This window comes from Andrographis paniculata, unplaced genomic scaffold, assembly GCF_009805555.1.
Source record: "Andrographis paniculata isolate CXL003 unplaced genomic scaffold, ASM980555v1 Contig61END, whole genome shotgun sequence".
In the NCBI taxonomy this organism is placed as follows: Eukaryota; Viridiplantae; Streptophyta; class Magnoliopsida; order Lamiales; family Acanthaceae; genus Andrographis; species Andrographis paniculata.
Window position 1 is genome coordinate 772,881 of NW_026137597.1, and position 15,891 is coordinate 788,771.

Consider the following 15,891-nt stretch of genomic DNA (forward strand, 5'->3'; position numbering starts at 1 on the left):
TCTTTGTGAGAATCCCTGAGCTACAAGACGGGTTTTATATCTCACAATTTCATTAAGCTCATTTCTTTTTCGTACAAACAACCATTTATATCCCACTGGTTTTATACCATATAGTGTTTGAATAATTGGTTTGAAGATCTCTCTTTTGTTTAATGAGTTAAGCTCTGATTGAATCGTATTTTTCCATTTTGGCCAGTCATTTCTTTGCCGACATTCACGAACCGATTTTTGCTTTAAATTCTCATTTTCTTCCATTATATCAAGTGCTAAATTATATGGGAAGACATTATTAATAAATGTCTCTTTAAGGTTACAACATTTTCTTGAAATAACATAGTTAATTGAGTTTTAAATAATCTCATTATATTCTTCAAGATCGTGCTCTTCTTGAGCAATTATTTCAGGGTTGACTTCCTCATTAGATTGAGGTTTATCAATGTCATTCCTGATATTTTCATGATTATCATCATTCATTCATATTTTCTTTTAAGGATATTTGACTTTGGAACCAAGTGGTCTACCACGCTTTAAACGTGTTGCTGATTTTTAGCACTTGTAATTTGTCTATCAATGACAATTATTTTAGCCGGAGAATTAGCAGTTTGGATATATGATCGAGTGACTTTGCTCGAGTCATTGAAAGTGTCCGCCAATTGATTTTCAATATTTTGAAAATGTATAATGCGTTTAGCTTCTAGTTCACACTATTTTGTACGAGAATCGCAAAAATTCAATGGGATTTTCCAATTAATATCCCTTTTCGATTCATTTTTGTCTCCCCCTAATGTCGGAAAATATGATTTGTCAAAATGAGAATTTGAAAATCTTACAGTGAATAAATCACCCGCCATAAGTTCAATATATTTTATAATTGATGGTGATTCATATCCGACATATATGTTCAATCTACGTTGATGACCCATTTTTGAACATTTGGGGGGTTGAATAGGAATATAAACATCACACCAAAATATACATAGATGATATATATTTGGTTCGTGACCAAATACTAATTGCATCGGAGAATTGCTATGATAGTTTGTCGGCATCATTCTTATGAGTGTTCATGCATGTAAGATTGCATGCTCCCAAGTTGAAACAAGCAGCATAGACCTTATCCGTAATGGTTTAGAAATCAATTGCAATATTTTAATAAGTGATTCTGTCAAACCATTTTGTGTATGAACATAAGCAATTGGGTGTTCTACATTTATTCCAATCTACATGCAATAATCATCAAATGCATTCGATGAATATTCATCAGCATTATCCAGACGTATAGTCTTAATTGGATTATCAAAGAATTGTTCCCGTAATTGATAATTTGTGCAAGCAATCTCGTAAATGTCATATTGCGAGTAGATAATAAACAGACATGTGATCATTTGGTAGACGCATCAATAAGCACCATAATTATTTAAATGGCCCACATAGTGGGTCAATTGATCCACATATATCCCAGTATATTATTTGCAAAATGTATGTGATTCAATACCTACTTTAGCTAGCGATGGTCTGGTTATCAATTTTTTCTGAGTGCAGGCAACACAAGTTAACTCATTTGAGTTTAACATTTTTTGACATTTTAATGAATGGTCATGCTAATTTTCAATTATTTGCATCATCATTATACTGTCAGGATGCCCAAGGTGATCATGTCATATTTGAAAGTCGATAGTCTTTTGATCTACTGTGGGGTGTGTTTCAACAACATTTAATTTGGCATAATATAAACCAGTAGAGAGCGAGTGTAATCTCTCAATGATGCAATTTTTTTATCAATGATATTGGTGATCAATAAAAATTCACCATCGATATCACTCATAGTTTCAATGTGATAATAATTTTTTGATTTTCATGAAAGCTCAATAAATTTTTCGAGCTTTAATGGCCAACGGTGCATACTGTATCACAATTTTCGTCTCCGCGGGGAGAAATATAATAGTCTATCCAGAGTTTTCAATTAATTTTACAGTGCCACTTATTATATTGTCATTCATCTTTTCCCTTCTCAAATAGGAGAAATACTTTTCGTGTTTCATTATAGTATGTGTTGTTGCACTGTCAATGAAACACATATTTACATCATTTTGGTCGGCATCCATTTAACCAAAATAAAATAGGTAAGAGCCCTAGTAACGTATTATATAATAATTAATATAATATATAAATATATATATGTATACGGCAGGTAATTTATATGTAAATATATGTATGTATTTTTTAGTATGTATGGGTACATATCTATATATATATATGTGTGTGTGCACACAGTAAATGCTAACTTAAGAGAGTAGCCAAGAGAGAGAGATTAGAGAGCAAGAGGAATGGAGTATATCCTTTTTTTTTTTTTTTTTTATGTATACCAACTCATATATATAGACGATGGAGGTGGTCAAACGAGTGATTGTAAAAGCATCCACATCATATATCGACGTGTTATTAATGTGTCGTAACATATTAGCCTTACAGAAAAAAATATTCTTAAATGGGAAATGAAATCAACAGAAATGAAATCCTAGACGTTGGAAATAAAACAAGATTTTAAAACAACAGTTTGACAATCATTTCAAAGTAACAGCGATTTGGAAGCGACATCGTTAAGTCTTTGTGAATATGAATGATAATTCAGACAAATCCTAGTCTAGGTTATGAGTTTTAAAATTTTAAATCCCATTGAATCTGGGATAGTTACAAGTTTGATAAATAAATAAAAAAAACAAAAAAAAATCTTCCTGAATTCAGTCTCGTGTCGAATCCGTTTAAATTAATAATGATAAAAAATTAATATTATATATTTATATTATTTATATGGTCTAAATTTATAAATTTGTATTTTTTTTAATTGTCTTTATTACTTCCGATATCAATTAATTATGTGCTCAAATGCAAATATTTGGACATAAAATTTAATAAAAATTGATAGTAATTGTTATTTCTTTTGTCTTTTATTGTAAAACAAATTAAAAACAAAAATAGTGTATTTCTTTTTGCTTAAAGCAATAAAAATATTTGTAAATGATAATTTAAAAAGAAAAATAAACATAAATTTAAATAGTAGAGAAAGTACTTTTTATTTTTTAATGTTCTACTATTTTTCAGCTATAGTTATCATTTTTTCAAATCACCGTCACTACCATTGAAAATATATTAGCTCCTAGGTGATTGAAATCTCTGAAATTTTAAATACTTAATATGTAATATTCAAAAAATTTATTCGAGAGGTATGTTTATTTGGTTTGAATTTGATATAAAAATAATATTTAATTAAATATTTTATAAAATAAAAAAAATATATATTTTTTTAAAAAACACAAAGTGTGAATAATAAAATTTTATTTAACAAAAGACCCTAATTTCTAAAAATAAATGTATACATACGTATATTTTATAAAAATAAAATGGGATTTCCGGGGCGGTTGGGTTGGGCTGACCCGAATCCGCCAGTTGCCATCCCTACTTGCGGAGCACGCACGAGAAGTTTTGTATCCAATTGACTTAGACTAGTCAACTCCAATCCATAGCTTCGATGAACTTGCTCCCCACTCAACTCAATTCATCAGCACCATCACTTCCTACTTCCTTCTACCTATCCATCTATTTATAATTCTCAATTTCGCCCTTCCAAATATCGAATCAAGCTGAGGGTGCGAATCAAAATGAAGAGGGAGGGTCGTCAGCACGGTATGGTCCGAACCAATCCCATCCTGTCAGTGCCGTCGCACCCTCGTCCCAGGGCCCGCCGGGTCGTCAACCAGCTCAGCTCGCCCCCTACTGCGGGGGTGTTCGCCAGGGTCCCCACCAGGCCCACCGCCCACTCCAAGTTCACCGGAAAGTGCGGCCGCCCTCAGTGCCGCGACTGCCACGACCATATTCCGGCGTGCAAGTCCAAGGACAAAGCCAAGGGAGCCCAGAAGAGCAGGTCCTCCTCCGACACTATGTCCAGCTACAGATTGATCGCCTGGAGGGTTGTGGATTCCGCGCCTGGATTCAGGTTTTCTGGGCTCTCGGCCTCTGGGGTTTTGGACTATTTGGGTCGGCGCGATGATGATGATGATGATGATTATCATCGTCCCCAGATAATAATGGACGATGAAGATGAGGCTCACGAGGGTCCATCATCAGTAATATCCCATGGTGGCACTGATCATGTAGAGATTGAATTGGAGGCAGATGGTGATGAGGGGGACTGGGAGTGGGACATAAACATAATTGATGATGAAGATGATGAAAGCAGCTGGTGCTTGGTGGAACAAATGGGATTATCCTCTTAATTAAATTTTTTTAACTATTGCTTGGTTAATTGGTTTTCTTGATTTGGGGATTTATAATTGATGTAATGTTGCTGCTTACTGCTGCTGATCAATGTCTGGCCTCCTATTTAAGTATAAATATAATCTGATTGATCATTGGATTTTGAACTTAGAGCATGTACATCATCAATTCATGTGTACAAGTTCATTATGTGTCCAAATTTATTGTTTAGGTAAGAGTTTTTTGGAGGTTTTTAAAAATTTAAAAATTTAGAAAATGTAAAAAATTAATATTTGATTTGATGTTTTGTAAAAAAAATATATATTTGATTGTGATATTTTTTAAAAAATAAATAATATCAAAGAATGTGTGTTGTGGCATCTAGAAATGAATTACTGTGACAATTAATTTTTTTTAACATGAGTAAAAAAGTCTGGGTAAATGAAAAAAACCCTTCAGAAAAGCTCATAAACTTCTCAATATTTCTCCCCGTTGACTTTAATCCTAGAACTTCTTTTAAGAAATAGACAATAATATTGGCATTAATAGTAGAACACATACTTCTTTTAAGCAATAGACAATAATTTTACTTTTGAATCATTCATAAATAGAGAGAAAATAACGTTGTCTTCGTTCGTGGATTTTAACATAGATTTTTACTATTTAATTTTTTTTTTTTTATAAAAAAATATAATATCAAACAATTATTTTTTTATATTATACTACAAATTTATTTTACATTCAAAACATCACTGTCAACTTCTATTTATATCACATCAAATGACTATTCAATTTAAAATAAAAAATAAAAATTGTATTGATAATATAAAATTAATATTTTAGACCATATACATCAATAAAACTCAATAAGAGTTTCTCCCATCTGTTTTCTTTCTTCCCCATCATATTCTTTCCTATCATATTATAAGAGCAATTAATCTCAAAATAATTTATTTAAAAAAAAAAAATCTTTCCTCCATATTATTGAATTATGTATTTTAAATTTTTAAATAATTAATTCTTTTATTTAATAGATAAGTTTATTAGTTTTTCATCTTCCACGTTATTTTAAATTAAATTTCTCAAACATGCTTTTAATAAACAAACTTAGATTGAACATATTTGGACAGACTTATGGTTCATGCATATGATAGAACATATACTAAATAGACACGGACCTTAAAGGTTGAAGGTAATAGTTTTGGAATACTATAAAAAACTACGATGAAATATTACTACTATTTCATACCTAGTTATTCAAACTTCACTGGGATGTTGGACGCTTCAATGCTTCTGAACTTAAGGAAAGAAAGAGTCACTCTCTAACTCGCACTTGTACCATCTCTACTTATACAATCTATTCTATGATGAAGTTAGCTTCTTATATAGGTGGAGACAGGGGTCTTGAAGCAAAAAAAACATGTACTAATTTGTAGATTTCGAAAATATTTTGTCCACTAAAGCATCATATTACATGTGGAAAGTAGTGGTGGTCTTGTTGGTCATCATTCCACACTTGGTAAGTAAAATCTATGATCTTCTCGGTCATCATTTTGTACTTGCTAAATGAAATTTGTGATTTTATCAGTATCATTTCTATATATATGTCTGGATATTTATATAGTATGTATATATGAATGGATATTTATATAGTATGTATATATGAATTTGCATTTGTGTATAAATATCTATACGTGGATATGGATATATAGTATGTATGAATTTTTATTTTCCTTTAAAGAACAATAAGAACATTATAGTTGGATAAAAATCTGGAATATGATTACTAACTTATTGGATAAAAAATTTTATGTAAATATATGTACATAGGTTATATATATCATACTCCCTCTTCCCAATGAATTTTTTTTTTTTTTATCAATTTTTTTCAGGTTCATTAACAATTATCTATTTTTTTATGTTAAAAATAATTATATATTAATATTAAAATAATTTTTAATCTTTTACATAATTTAAAAATATATTATTACCCATATAATTAATTTATACCTAAATCATATAAGACAATTGTACACTTTCAATAACTACAACCTAAACCTATCGGAGGGAGTATCATATTTATTTTTAGGATCTCACTAACAACCTTACTCAAAAAACAGCAATTACTGATAATAATAATAAGGTATAATATAACACCAACCAATACACTCCCTCCATCCGGCTCTAATAGTCTCATCTACATTTACATTATTATTTTGCACAAATATTATTATAACCGTATTATAAGATATTAATAAAAATTTTATAAATTTGTATTATTTTTTCATATAATAATTAATATTTAAATATCTAACGTGCAAAAAATAAACGAGATCCTTACCGCCGGACGGACGAAAAGTATTATTTATATTAATATAATATAAATACAACATATAATCTGCCGCAATATGCACTATTAATTAAAAGTATGTATATCAGCAGCACAATAATTTGTCTAGAATGAAGAGAGTAATCAAGATACAAGAGGGTGGAGCACTCGTAGGAGCATGTCATAACACAGCCGGTTGAAAAACATCACCAAAAACCAACTGGTAAACAGCTCAGAGAAGACAAACCACAGACAGAGAGGATAAAAAATCAAGATGAGATCATACAGTAAAAAACGAATCAACTAAACCTCAGTACCATAAAAATCAAGATTATTCCTGCCATGCTAAGCCAAGCAGATATTGCACACACATATTCAAAGCCAAGCCAGCACCACCAAAAAATCCCAACAAAAATTTCCACATCATTCTAACAACAAGAGTATAACAATGAACAAAAACAACAACACATTATAGGATAGGATATATAGTATAGTATAGTATAGGATAGGGGGCCTAATTTCCCATCTCACTGCATACTAAAAACCTCCTCCGACCCAACCCAATTCTTTCGATATGTACACTATCTATTTTTATAGCAATGCCCCCTCTACCTGCCCCAGATATAGATATATATATATATATATGGAGAGAGAGAGAGAGAGAGAACATCACCATCAACATTGGCGCGCATCTGCATACGTCACATAATAGCATTGTGCAATATGAGCTTACACCACCATAGATCTTCTAGCCGGTAGGGGCGGTGTTAGCGCTGGTCTTTAAGGGGACGAGCACTGGCTCGTTACTACTAGCTTTCATTGCTGCGATTTCCTCCAGCCGTTTCCATGCTGCTTCCCGTTTTAACTTTACTCCCTCTTCCTGTGCTTCGTCTTCTTGGTACTTGAGCAGGCATTCCTCGAAGAGCTCAGGGTCTGTGTCTGAGAATATTTTGCGGACGTTCAGTGTCAACGTCTGTACTGCCTGATTCCAGTGGCTTTTGCCATTCCTCTCCAATGAAGCAAAGATTATTGGGAGTATAACTTTGCGATTTTGCTTGATCAGGCTCTCAATGTGATCGTTGTTCCATAAAAACAGTGCCCTTTCCGCCACCTGTATAAAAAACACATCCGATTTCAACCAGATCACCAAGGGAATCTGCCTTCAAAAATCTTGCCGAAGAAAGATAAACTATCATAAAATAAGCCTAATGAAAATTGTCAAACAATGTGAATAAAGCCAAATCAGCTGCCAAAACCAAGTGATTATTTGCCAAATGGTACAAACAAGTTTTACTCTTTCAGGAATGAATCAAAGGTGGATGAGCAAATCGAATAATAAAATTTTTTACCGACCCTATAAAGAATATTGCCTCTTTATGTAACTTCTTGCAAAGGAATGGTTCGAAAAATTCAGATTGGATGAAATAATAAATTTGACACTAGGTATAACAGAATGAAGAAGTTTAGTTCAGACACACGAAAGACGAATTTCACAGACATGCTGAGTTTTAAGAAAATTAATCGAGCAAAATGTAGCACTTGTCCTCAAATCGTCACCATGCAAATAGAAGCATTCTGAGAGAAATATACGACGGATGAATATACTAAAACAGACCAAGCAAGTTGCGAAGACACATTTAGTTTAGGAGTTTGTCGGGGCACTTCAAATCAGATATTGATCACTGGTGAATTAACAAATGCTCATCATTTACTTTGGAAATAAACAATAATCGAGAAGGATATGCCGAAACAAACAATCTAGCAAATAACGGCACCTTACAAGTAAAATGTGTGTAACGAAAATAAATGGAAAGGCAAAGCTTACCTGAAAATGCGAACTGCTCATGCAACGAGCAATCTGGTGAAACAAAGGAACCATACATCGTTGGAATTCCGGAAGCTGAGTTGCCTCCAACACTTCCTCCAGCTCACCCAAAAACATTACCTCCTTGGAACTATTTGTGATTGGCCAATACTTGAGTAAGCCTCGAATGATGGTATCTGCAAGTTTACGATCTTTCTCGACAAATTGTGTTATGCAGTAGGACAGCTGCTGATGGTATACAGCAATGCATTTCGGTTTGTGAAGCGGTATGAGTGCCCTAACAAGAAAAAGTTTGTGCTCTTCTTTTAGCGGCACTGCAAATCCATTAATAATGCTACCCAAAATTTCTAACAACTCTGTAATCCCATTGTGTTTCTCCGTCTCGAATATAAAGCGGTAAAATATATTATTTATCGCTTTCCTAATGTACGGCCGATGAACCATGAATTTTCCATAAATACGGTGCAAGACAGTCTTTAAATAATCTCGTTCTCGCGGATCTTCCGAATCGAAAAGATCCAACAGCTTCAGGACAAAAGAGTGGTCAATGTAACGCTTCGCCAACTTCGCATCTGTCTCAGGTGACGCAACAAACCTGAGAAGTAACTCATAAACAACTTGCAGATGCAGCCACGCAGGATCCATTAAAGGCTCCTCTTCCTCCAAATCAAAAGCTTCCAAAACTTTATTCTCACGTGGTTGGGTAGATAGCGTACGGAACAAATTTATAGATACCATTCTTACAATCTCCTGCATAACAGATTCCGTGAATTTCCCGTTCGCTGAAGCCACATACTCAACAAGCTCCACCAATGTCTGCCGCTTGATTTCTTTTTCTTTCAGATTCTTCATGGTGTCAGTGAAGTCAAACACTACACAACACAAATTCAACTTTCTGATCAACAAATGCTGCTTTTCATGATTCGGCACATCTCTGAAGCTAGGAAGGGCCTCGAAAGGCCAAATTCCTGCATTTCCATTTATCGTTGTATTCATTGGATCATGAGTGTTATATCCATAACCGGCATCGGCATTGGAGGCTGAATTACTCCCAGGAACAACAGCAGTGTTCGAATTGCCAGCGTATGCGGTTCTTGAAGCAGCCGAAGCATTTGAAGGGTTAGTAGAGGATCCTCCATCCCGACTGTCAGCCAACTTGGAATGTTTCTTCGGAAGCCGATTGAGAAAATTTTTTATCATCACTACAACACTTCAACTAAATTCAAGTTTGCTGCCAATCAGTCACACCAAATTCAACAAAGAAACAACCAGAAATTCGGCAAGTAAAACCTATAACAAGCAGAATGCGCAATCCATGGAGGAGCTGATTCCCTTTCAAGAAGCTATATTCTTCAACACCAGAAGTAAATGCTCATGACCACTGCTCGAGCTCTCATCTGACGAACAAAATAGGGTAAACATAATAACCTTGATCAGCACTACGAAAAGCCCACACAAAAGGACAGCACCAGCAAGATTTTGTTCAGTCAATTACGGATTAAGAATAACAAAACAGACCAAAATTACTTCAGAAAAAATTGAGATCAGTTAGAGAAAATTCACAGATGCAAATATTTGAGATAGCCAAGAAAACAAAAAAGGTCTTCAAGAAATACAAAAACCAGAAGAAAGAAAGAGAAACCTCCTCAGCGGTGCTCCGCATTCATTCTGCCCCAGCTCGAGAAAGAAACCCATGAATTCATCCGGATCAGGAAGTTCCGAGATCTGGTCGCGATCTGGAAGTATCAGCTGGCATTCTCGATTAGAATCGTGTGCAGAAAATTGTAGTATCCAAAATAATACTCAGAGCCCAACACCACTAAGCATAGCACGGCGCGAGTATCGGCGCCCATCTAAAGTAGAAAACCTTAAAATTTAGCTAGCGCATTTAATGGCGGAAACCCTCGGGGGCATTCATGAAAGAAACAAAAGCCCAGTAAAGAAAAGAAGCGTTTCCAATGAATCGACGGCAAGATGCGGGCAGGGATTTGAGATGGAGAGCGAGAGAGGGTTTTTGGCAGGCCCGGCAAGAAGAGTAATCGCTAGGTTATTGTTCTGGATCTCGATGTGATGATGGTGATTGTGATGATGATGATGACGACTGATGTGGAGCAGCCAGGAGTCGCGTTTCGGTTTTGCTCAATCAAGAATTGCATTTGTTTGTGTGTCTTTCGAAAAAAGAAAAAGACCCATCTTTCTCTCTCTTCCTCTCTCTCTCTCTCTCTCTCTTTGAGGCTTATCTTGGTGTTGTTTGTGATGTCCACTCCACTGACTGACCTCCACCATTTTTCTTTTTCTTTTTCAAGCATTTGGCCGTAATAAATATTTCTGATCTTTGCTCAACTTTCATCATTACTTAAGATTATTCTCTCCATTTCAAATCTGCCCCTTACCCATAATTCTCTGCGATTTAAGATCCAAGTAATTAAGTGCTGTGTATAGTTGGAGATGAATTCTGCTGTTTGCTGGTGAAATAGCCATTTCGTTTATCAATGGGTTTGATTGATTATTGAAAGTTATAACCAACATTTGAGTCTTGATCAACTCTCACAAGTCAAGATCCGACACTAACAATTATTCAATTATTTATCTGATTCTATTATCAAGATTTGGTGGACTTGCGTTGCGACTTGCGAATCATTCTAGAACATAGCCATGGATTTACTATCGATTTCTACAAATAATAATAATAAATTAATAATAATAGTAATAATGTTATTCACCAGTATAAATGTATAATTGATTTTATTTTCGGAAAACTATTGGTCAAACTTCGAACTTGCACTACACCTTCACTTTAATAAAATTTGTATGCATATATATTAAAGACGACTGTTAGAGAATTTTAAAATTTAGTACCGAAAATACGTATTAGGTAAACACCCGATCGAACCTAATATTTTGTAAACTAAGCTCGATAAGACAAATCATACTAAACGAACTGTGTCACGTAGCCCTGGAGACGTCAAGGTTTGAAGTGTGTTGTTTATATATATTACGGGTATTGCTCACGGTAATAATTTTTTCAATTCAGCACTTTAATCGTTCCCTATATTAAATACTGTCACACATGGTCATTAACTATTCTAATTGCACATTTTTATTTAATAATGTAAATTTTTATTAGTTTGAGCGGTTTTTGTCTATTTTCCAATATTTCTTTTTGCGAGTAGTGTGTGCTCAAAATCAAGCAATAGATGAAGGAATATCTCGTCGATATCACGTTCTGAGGGTATTCCAAATAATTTTTTACATTTCAAATCGGCCTATTCATGAAGAAATGGATAGATATGATCCTTCGCAAAAAGTTATTAATAATCCCGAATCTTTTTCAAATAACATGGAGAGTGGATAAATATTATTTAATCCATTTGAAAGGTGCCTTAAATCATCGAAATTACTTCCAAAGATTTATTGTTTTAAATAACTAGTAGAAGCGACTAAAATCTAACTAAACTATAAAGAAACTGCAAGATAACAACAACGAAATAATATAAAAGTATGATCTTATTGATGGCTTGTCTCCCCTACTACCATTCAATACTAACCATATAAATATTATTACAAAATAATAAAAAACTTATTTTACGGGATTATTGTGATTAAATGGTCATTTATTTGGATGGATATGATATCCTAATATTTAACATCGTTTATATAATATATTATAATGTAATTTTTTGGAAGAATTGACTATTTTATTATAAAGATTAACACGAGTGTATATACAAGTAGGGTCAATAAGGTAAATATCAATATATACACAAATATAATATATATATATATGAACATTCCTTCAAACTCAAGATGGTATTATAGACATCAAGTTGAGTTTGTGTAAGAGAATATGAAAACGATCTAGAATAAAAGATTTGGTGAAGAGATTCTCCGATCTATCTTCGGTGAAGATCAACAGAATAGTCTTGGCAATCATGTGTTGTGTCACAAAATGACAATTGATCTCAATATATTTCATGTGTTCGTGGAAGATATCATTGTGTGTTATTGTATGGCACTCTGATTATCATACTGAAGAGTATTAGAAGAGGACTAGAGTCACTAAGATTATATAGTAACCAACGAAGTCACAAAAGTTTAAATATAGAATCAACGAGAGCACAATACTCGGACTCAAGACTAGACTTAAAAGACGATTGTATGTTCCTTACTACTCCAAGAAATCTAAGAGTCACAAAAAAAAACATAAATTAATAGTAGATCGATAATCGGTGAGATTATCTGCCCAATCTGAATCAAAATAGCCCGCAAGAACTAAGGACGTATGAGCTGAAAAGTGTAGCCATGAGCACCACGGAATAATGTACAGTCCGGGAAGCAACTATAAATTGACTAACAATATGTTGGGCTATGTCAGAGCAAGATACTATGAAAAATAAAAAATTCAGCTAGCTGATGATAAAGAGTTGAATCATTAAGTAGAGATCCATCATAAGAGGTGAAGCGACTGTTTGCCTCAAGAGGTGTGGAGGTGATCAGTCAGGCCAGCACGTGAGATAAGATCGGACACAGACTTGGCCTGAGACAAGAAAAAATCATCCGAAGTGTCAGAAATCTTAAGTCCCAAAAAATTTTCTTTTATTGCTTGAGCGTATATGTGTTTCTTTTACGACATTGAAGTATTTGTAAAATTTTCTACTGGAGATTTTTTGTGTTTCGGTAAGCGCTTAAAAATTTGCTATGTTATTTCTAGATTTGGCGTATTGATCAGTATTTTGTGCTCGAAATGAAGTCATGCCCCCTTATGTTTCATGTAGTCTGTTGAAAATTTTTTATGTAGTCATGGTTGTGGTGATCTCTATATAAACCGTTGTGTATGAATTTGCTTCTGATTTGGAGCATATACTCATAGTAAACATGTTTAAAAAATTTTACCTCAACTTATTAAGATCTATGTTGAGCTAATTTGGAAAAATAACATTCTTTCAAGTGTATTTTATTGAACAGATAAATACACCTAATATTTAAAGTTGCATATCATATAATCCCTTTCAAAAGAAAAATATCAAAATTTGTTTACTACAAACATTCAAAAAGTTTACACTATAAACTTGCATTTTAAGATTTTTTGTTTACAAGTTTACTAAAATTATAAACATTCACAAAATATTTTTCAAAATTATATTTACATCTCTAACAACCTAAGTCACTTATAATTCTTTCAATTCCCTCCACCTCTCCTTTTTGAATAAGATCTTAAATGCATTCATGAACTAATCACATATGAACAATGTGTTGATTTGGGAGATTTTCTACTCTAAATAAACCTCTTGTTTCTCAAATGTGGAAGTTTGTAAGTATTATCTCTCTTATATTTCATTACTTCAATTATACAACCTTGTAAATTTAAGAATACCTTGTTCGGAGTTTATGGTGTCAACTGATTATAGTTTGTTAGAAATGCATTTACAAGTTCATTGACATTCTTGTATCATTTATCCATTTGTAAACTCTTAATTGCTCGAAACCATCATAAATTATTAACATTCATATATGGATCATTAGGTAGTTGTTGAGTAAGAATAATATTGAAACAATCAGTTATTATTGTGTGTACAAAATCTGGATCGCCCCAATTTAAGTGTGGCTTTGTTTTGTCTTGTTGGATGAATATATTTTTTAAAAAATTGATTGGCCACTTTTCTTTGATTGTTGGGATGATCTGCCATAGCATTAACTATAATTTTTGCTATATTAGAAGTTGTAAATATTGATCAAATGAGATGCGGCATTAATCACGAGAAAATATTGAGTCTTCTATTTTAAATGATAGAGTAGAATACATCAAGAATAAATTTTCTTAAGTTTAATGTATGTTAGATGTAAATTATGGCTAACCTCATTAATCAAATAGTTTATTATAACCTTTTTTTTATTACATATTGTATTGATTTTGTTTATAATATACCGACAACTTGATTTTTGTTTAACCTCATTACTTTGACTTTCTCAGTGAATGGAAAAATCCTAATTTTTTCATCAAACAATAATACTCCATCATTGTCCCATATAGGTTGGGATACGACACGTATTAACATAATCTTTGAAATAATTTTTTTTTTTGCTTTTGCATGTTCTTTATGGATTCTTTTCCAACGGAATCAAATAAAATTGATGGTTGGCTTTAGACAGAACCATTTTTCATAAATATGAACTATGTTTTGCATGCTCTGCAATTGTGCATTTAAAATGCATCGAAAAACATCAAGTACTTGTAAGAAAAAACTTAGCATTGCACGTTTATTCACCTCGGTAAGTTCAGGTTTAGTAGCACTTGTAGGAGCTCTAATTTGCTTAGCTTTAATCCATCTAGGTACTGTTGATTTTGAGCATTGCATCTCTTTTGTTAGTTTTCTAATCAAAGACGTTGCAATATTGATAACCTCTCAATTGCTTCCAAATCAGGTTTAATTTTATCTTGTCTTACAATATTCTTTTTTTTTTTTTTTTAACACTAACATCCTCGCCTTCAAACAATTGTTGTTGTGCAGTTTTCCAATGCCTAGCAACCATCTTTACAGAGCAGTTAAACTTTTTGATGGCTTTGAAAGATTTTTTTTTTATATTTTTTTTTTGTGCGAAATCATTGATTTTTTCCAACATAAATTTCAACATGTTATGCTTTATTTCTGTGAAGAATTTTTTTCTCATTTTTGGTTGAAGGTTTCGATTTGATTTTGGTTTTTAGTGCTCTCATTTGTAAAGTACCGTATGGTTGTGTATTTATGGGAATTGAAAAATGACGATATTTATTAATTTTAGTTTAAAGAAATTATGCAAGAGATTTTTTTGGGAGGTTTGAGTTTAATATAATTTTAAATGCTCTCACAGTGTCTAATTAAGTATTTATGAAAGTGAAAATGAATAAATTTTAATTGGGGCGGGGGTTTTTACTTTTTTTTTTTTCCAAATAATTCTGGTTGGGCATATTCTGCCTAAAATTTTTATTTATACTATCATAAATGATTAGATAATCATTTATATATTTTTATCAATAATGATTAATTATAAATACTAGATCTAATTATTAATATGGAGTATATTAATTGTATAATTTATTAATATCATATCATATGTATACATATGCATATATAGTATATTAATATCTATATGTTTATTATTTAATATTATTTTTTTAATGACGTGAAAATCCACAACCGCTACTCGAAAGTGTGCACGATTTAATATTATTTCTTTTGACATATAACATATTGTATTAAGTTTATATATGTTAGATTTTTTTGTCAATTTGAATTCTAATAAATTCAATTTAATAATTTTTATAAAAATAATTTATTTGATTTATTTTCTATTTCAAAATTTCTAAACTTTTGCAGTTTAATATTAAATAAATAATGATAATTATATTGCGATCTATTTAAAAATAAAATCACAAAATTAAAATAAAATGAATATAAATATTTATTGATGATCTTATTTTTTAAAAAGAGAAATTTTCACAAAT

At 32.3% G+C, this 15,891-nt stretch overlaps 2 protein-coding genes across 2 annotated transcripts; one reads left to right on the plus strand and one right to left on the minus strand.

The window, feature by feature from the left end:
• Window positions 1-3,577: 3,577 nt before the first annotated feature.
• Window positions 3,578-4,421, plus strand: LOC127260285 (uncharacterized). The gene has a single exon (XM_051287998.1). It carries the CDS (start codon window positions 3,660-3,662, stop codon window positions 4,272-4,274), a length of 615 nt encoding a protein of 204 aa, XP_051143955.1. The 5' UTR covers window positions 3,578-3,659; the 3' UTR covers window positions 4,275-4,421.
• Window positions 4,422-6,670: 2,249 nt separating this feature from the next.
• Window positions 6,671-10,637, minus strand: LOC127260284 (serine/threonine protein phosphatase 2A 57 kDa regulatory subunit B' theta isoform-like). The gene is made up of 3 exons (XM_051287997.1): window positions 10,051-10,637; window positions 8,409-9,805; window positions 6,671-7,694 (listed from the first exon to the last, which is right to left on the minus strand). Exons 2-3 carry the CDS (start codon window positions 9,606-9,608, stop codon window positions 7,332-7,334), a joined length of 1,563 nt encoding a protein of 520 aa, XP_051143954.1. The 5' UTR covers window positions 9,609-9,805; window positions 10,051-10,637; the 3' UTR covers window positions 6,671-7,331.
• Window positions 10,638-15,891: the final 5,254 nt, after the last annotated feature.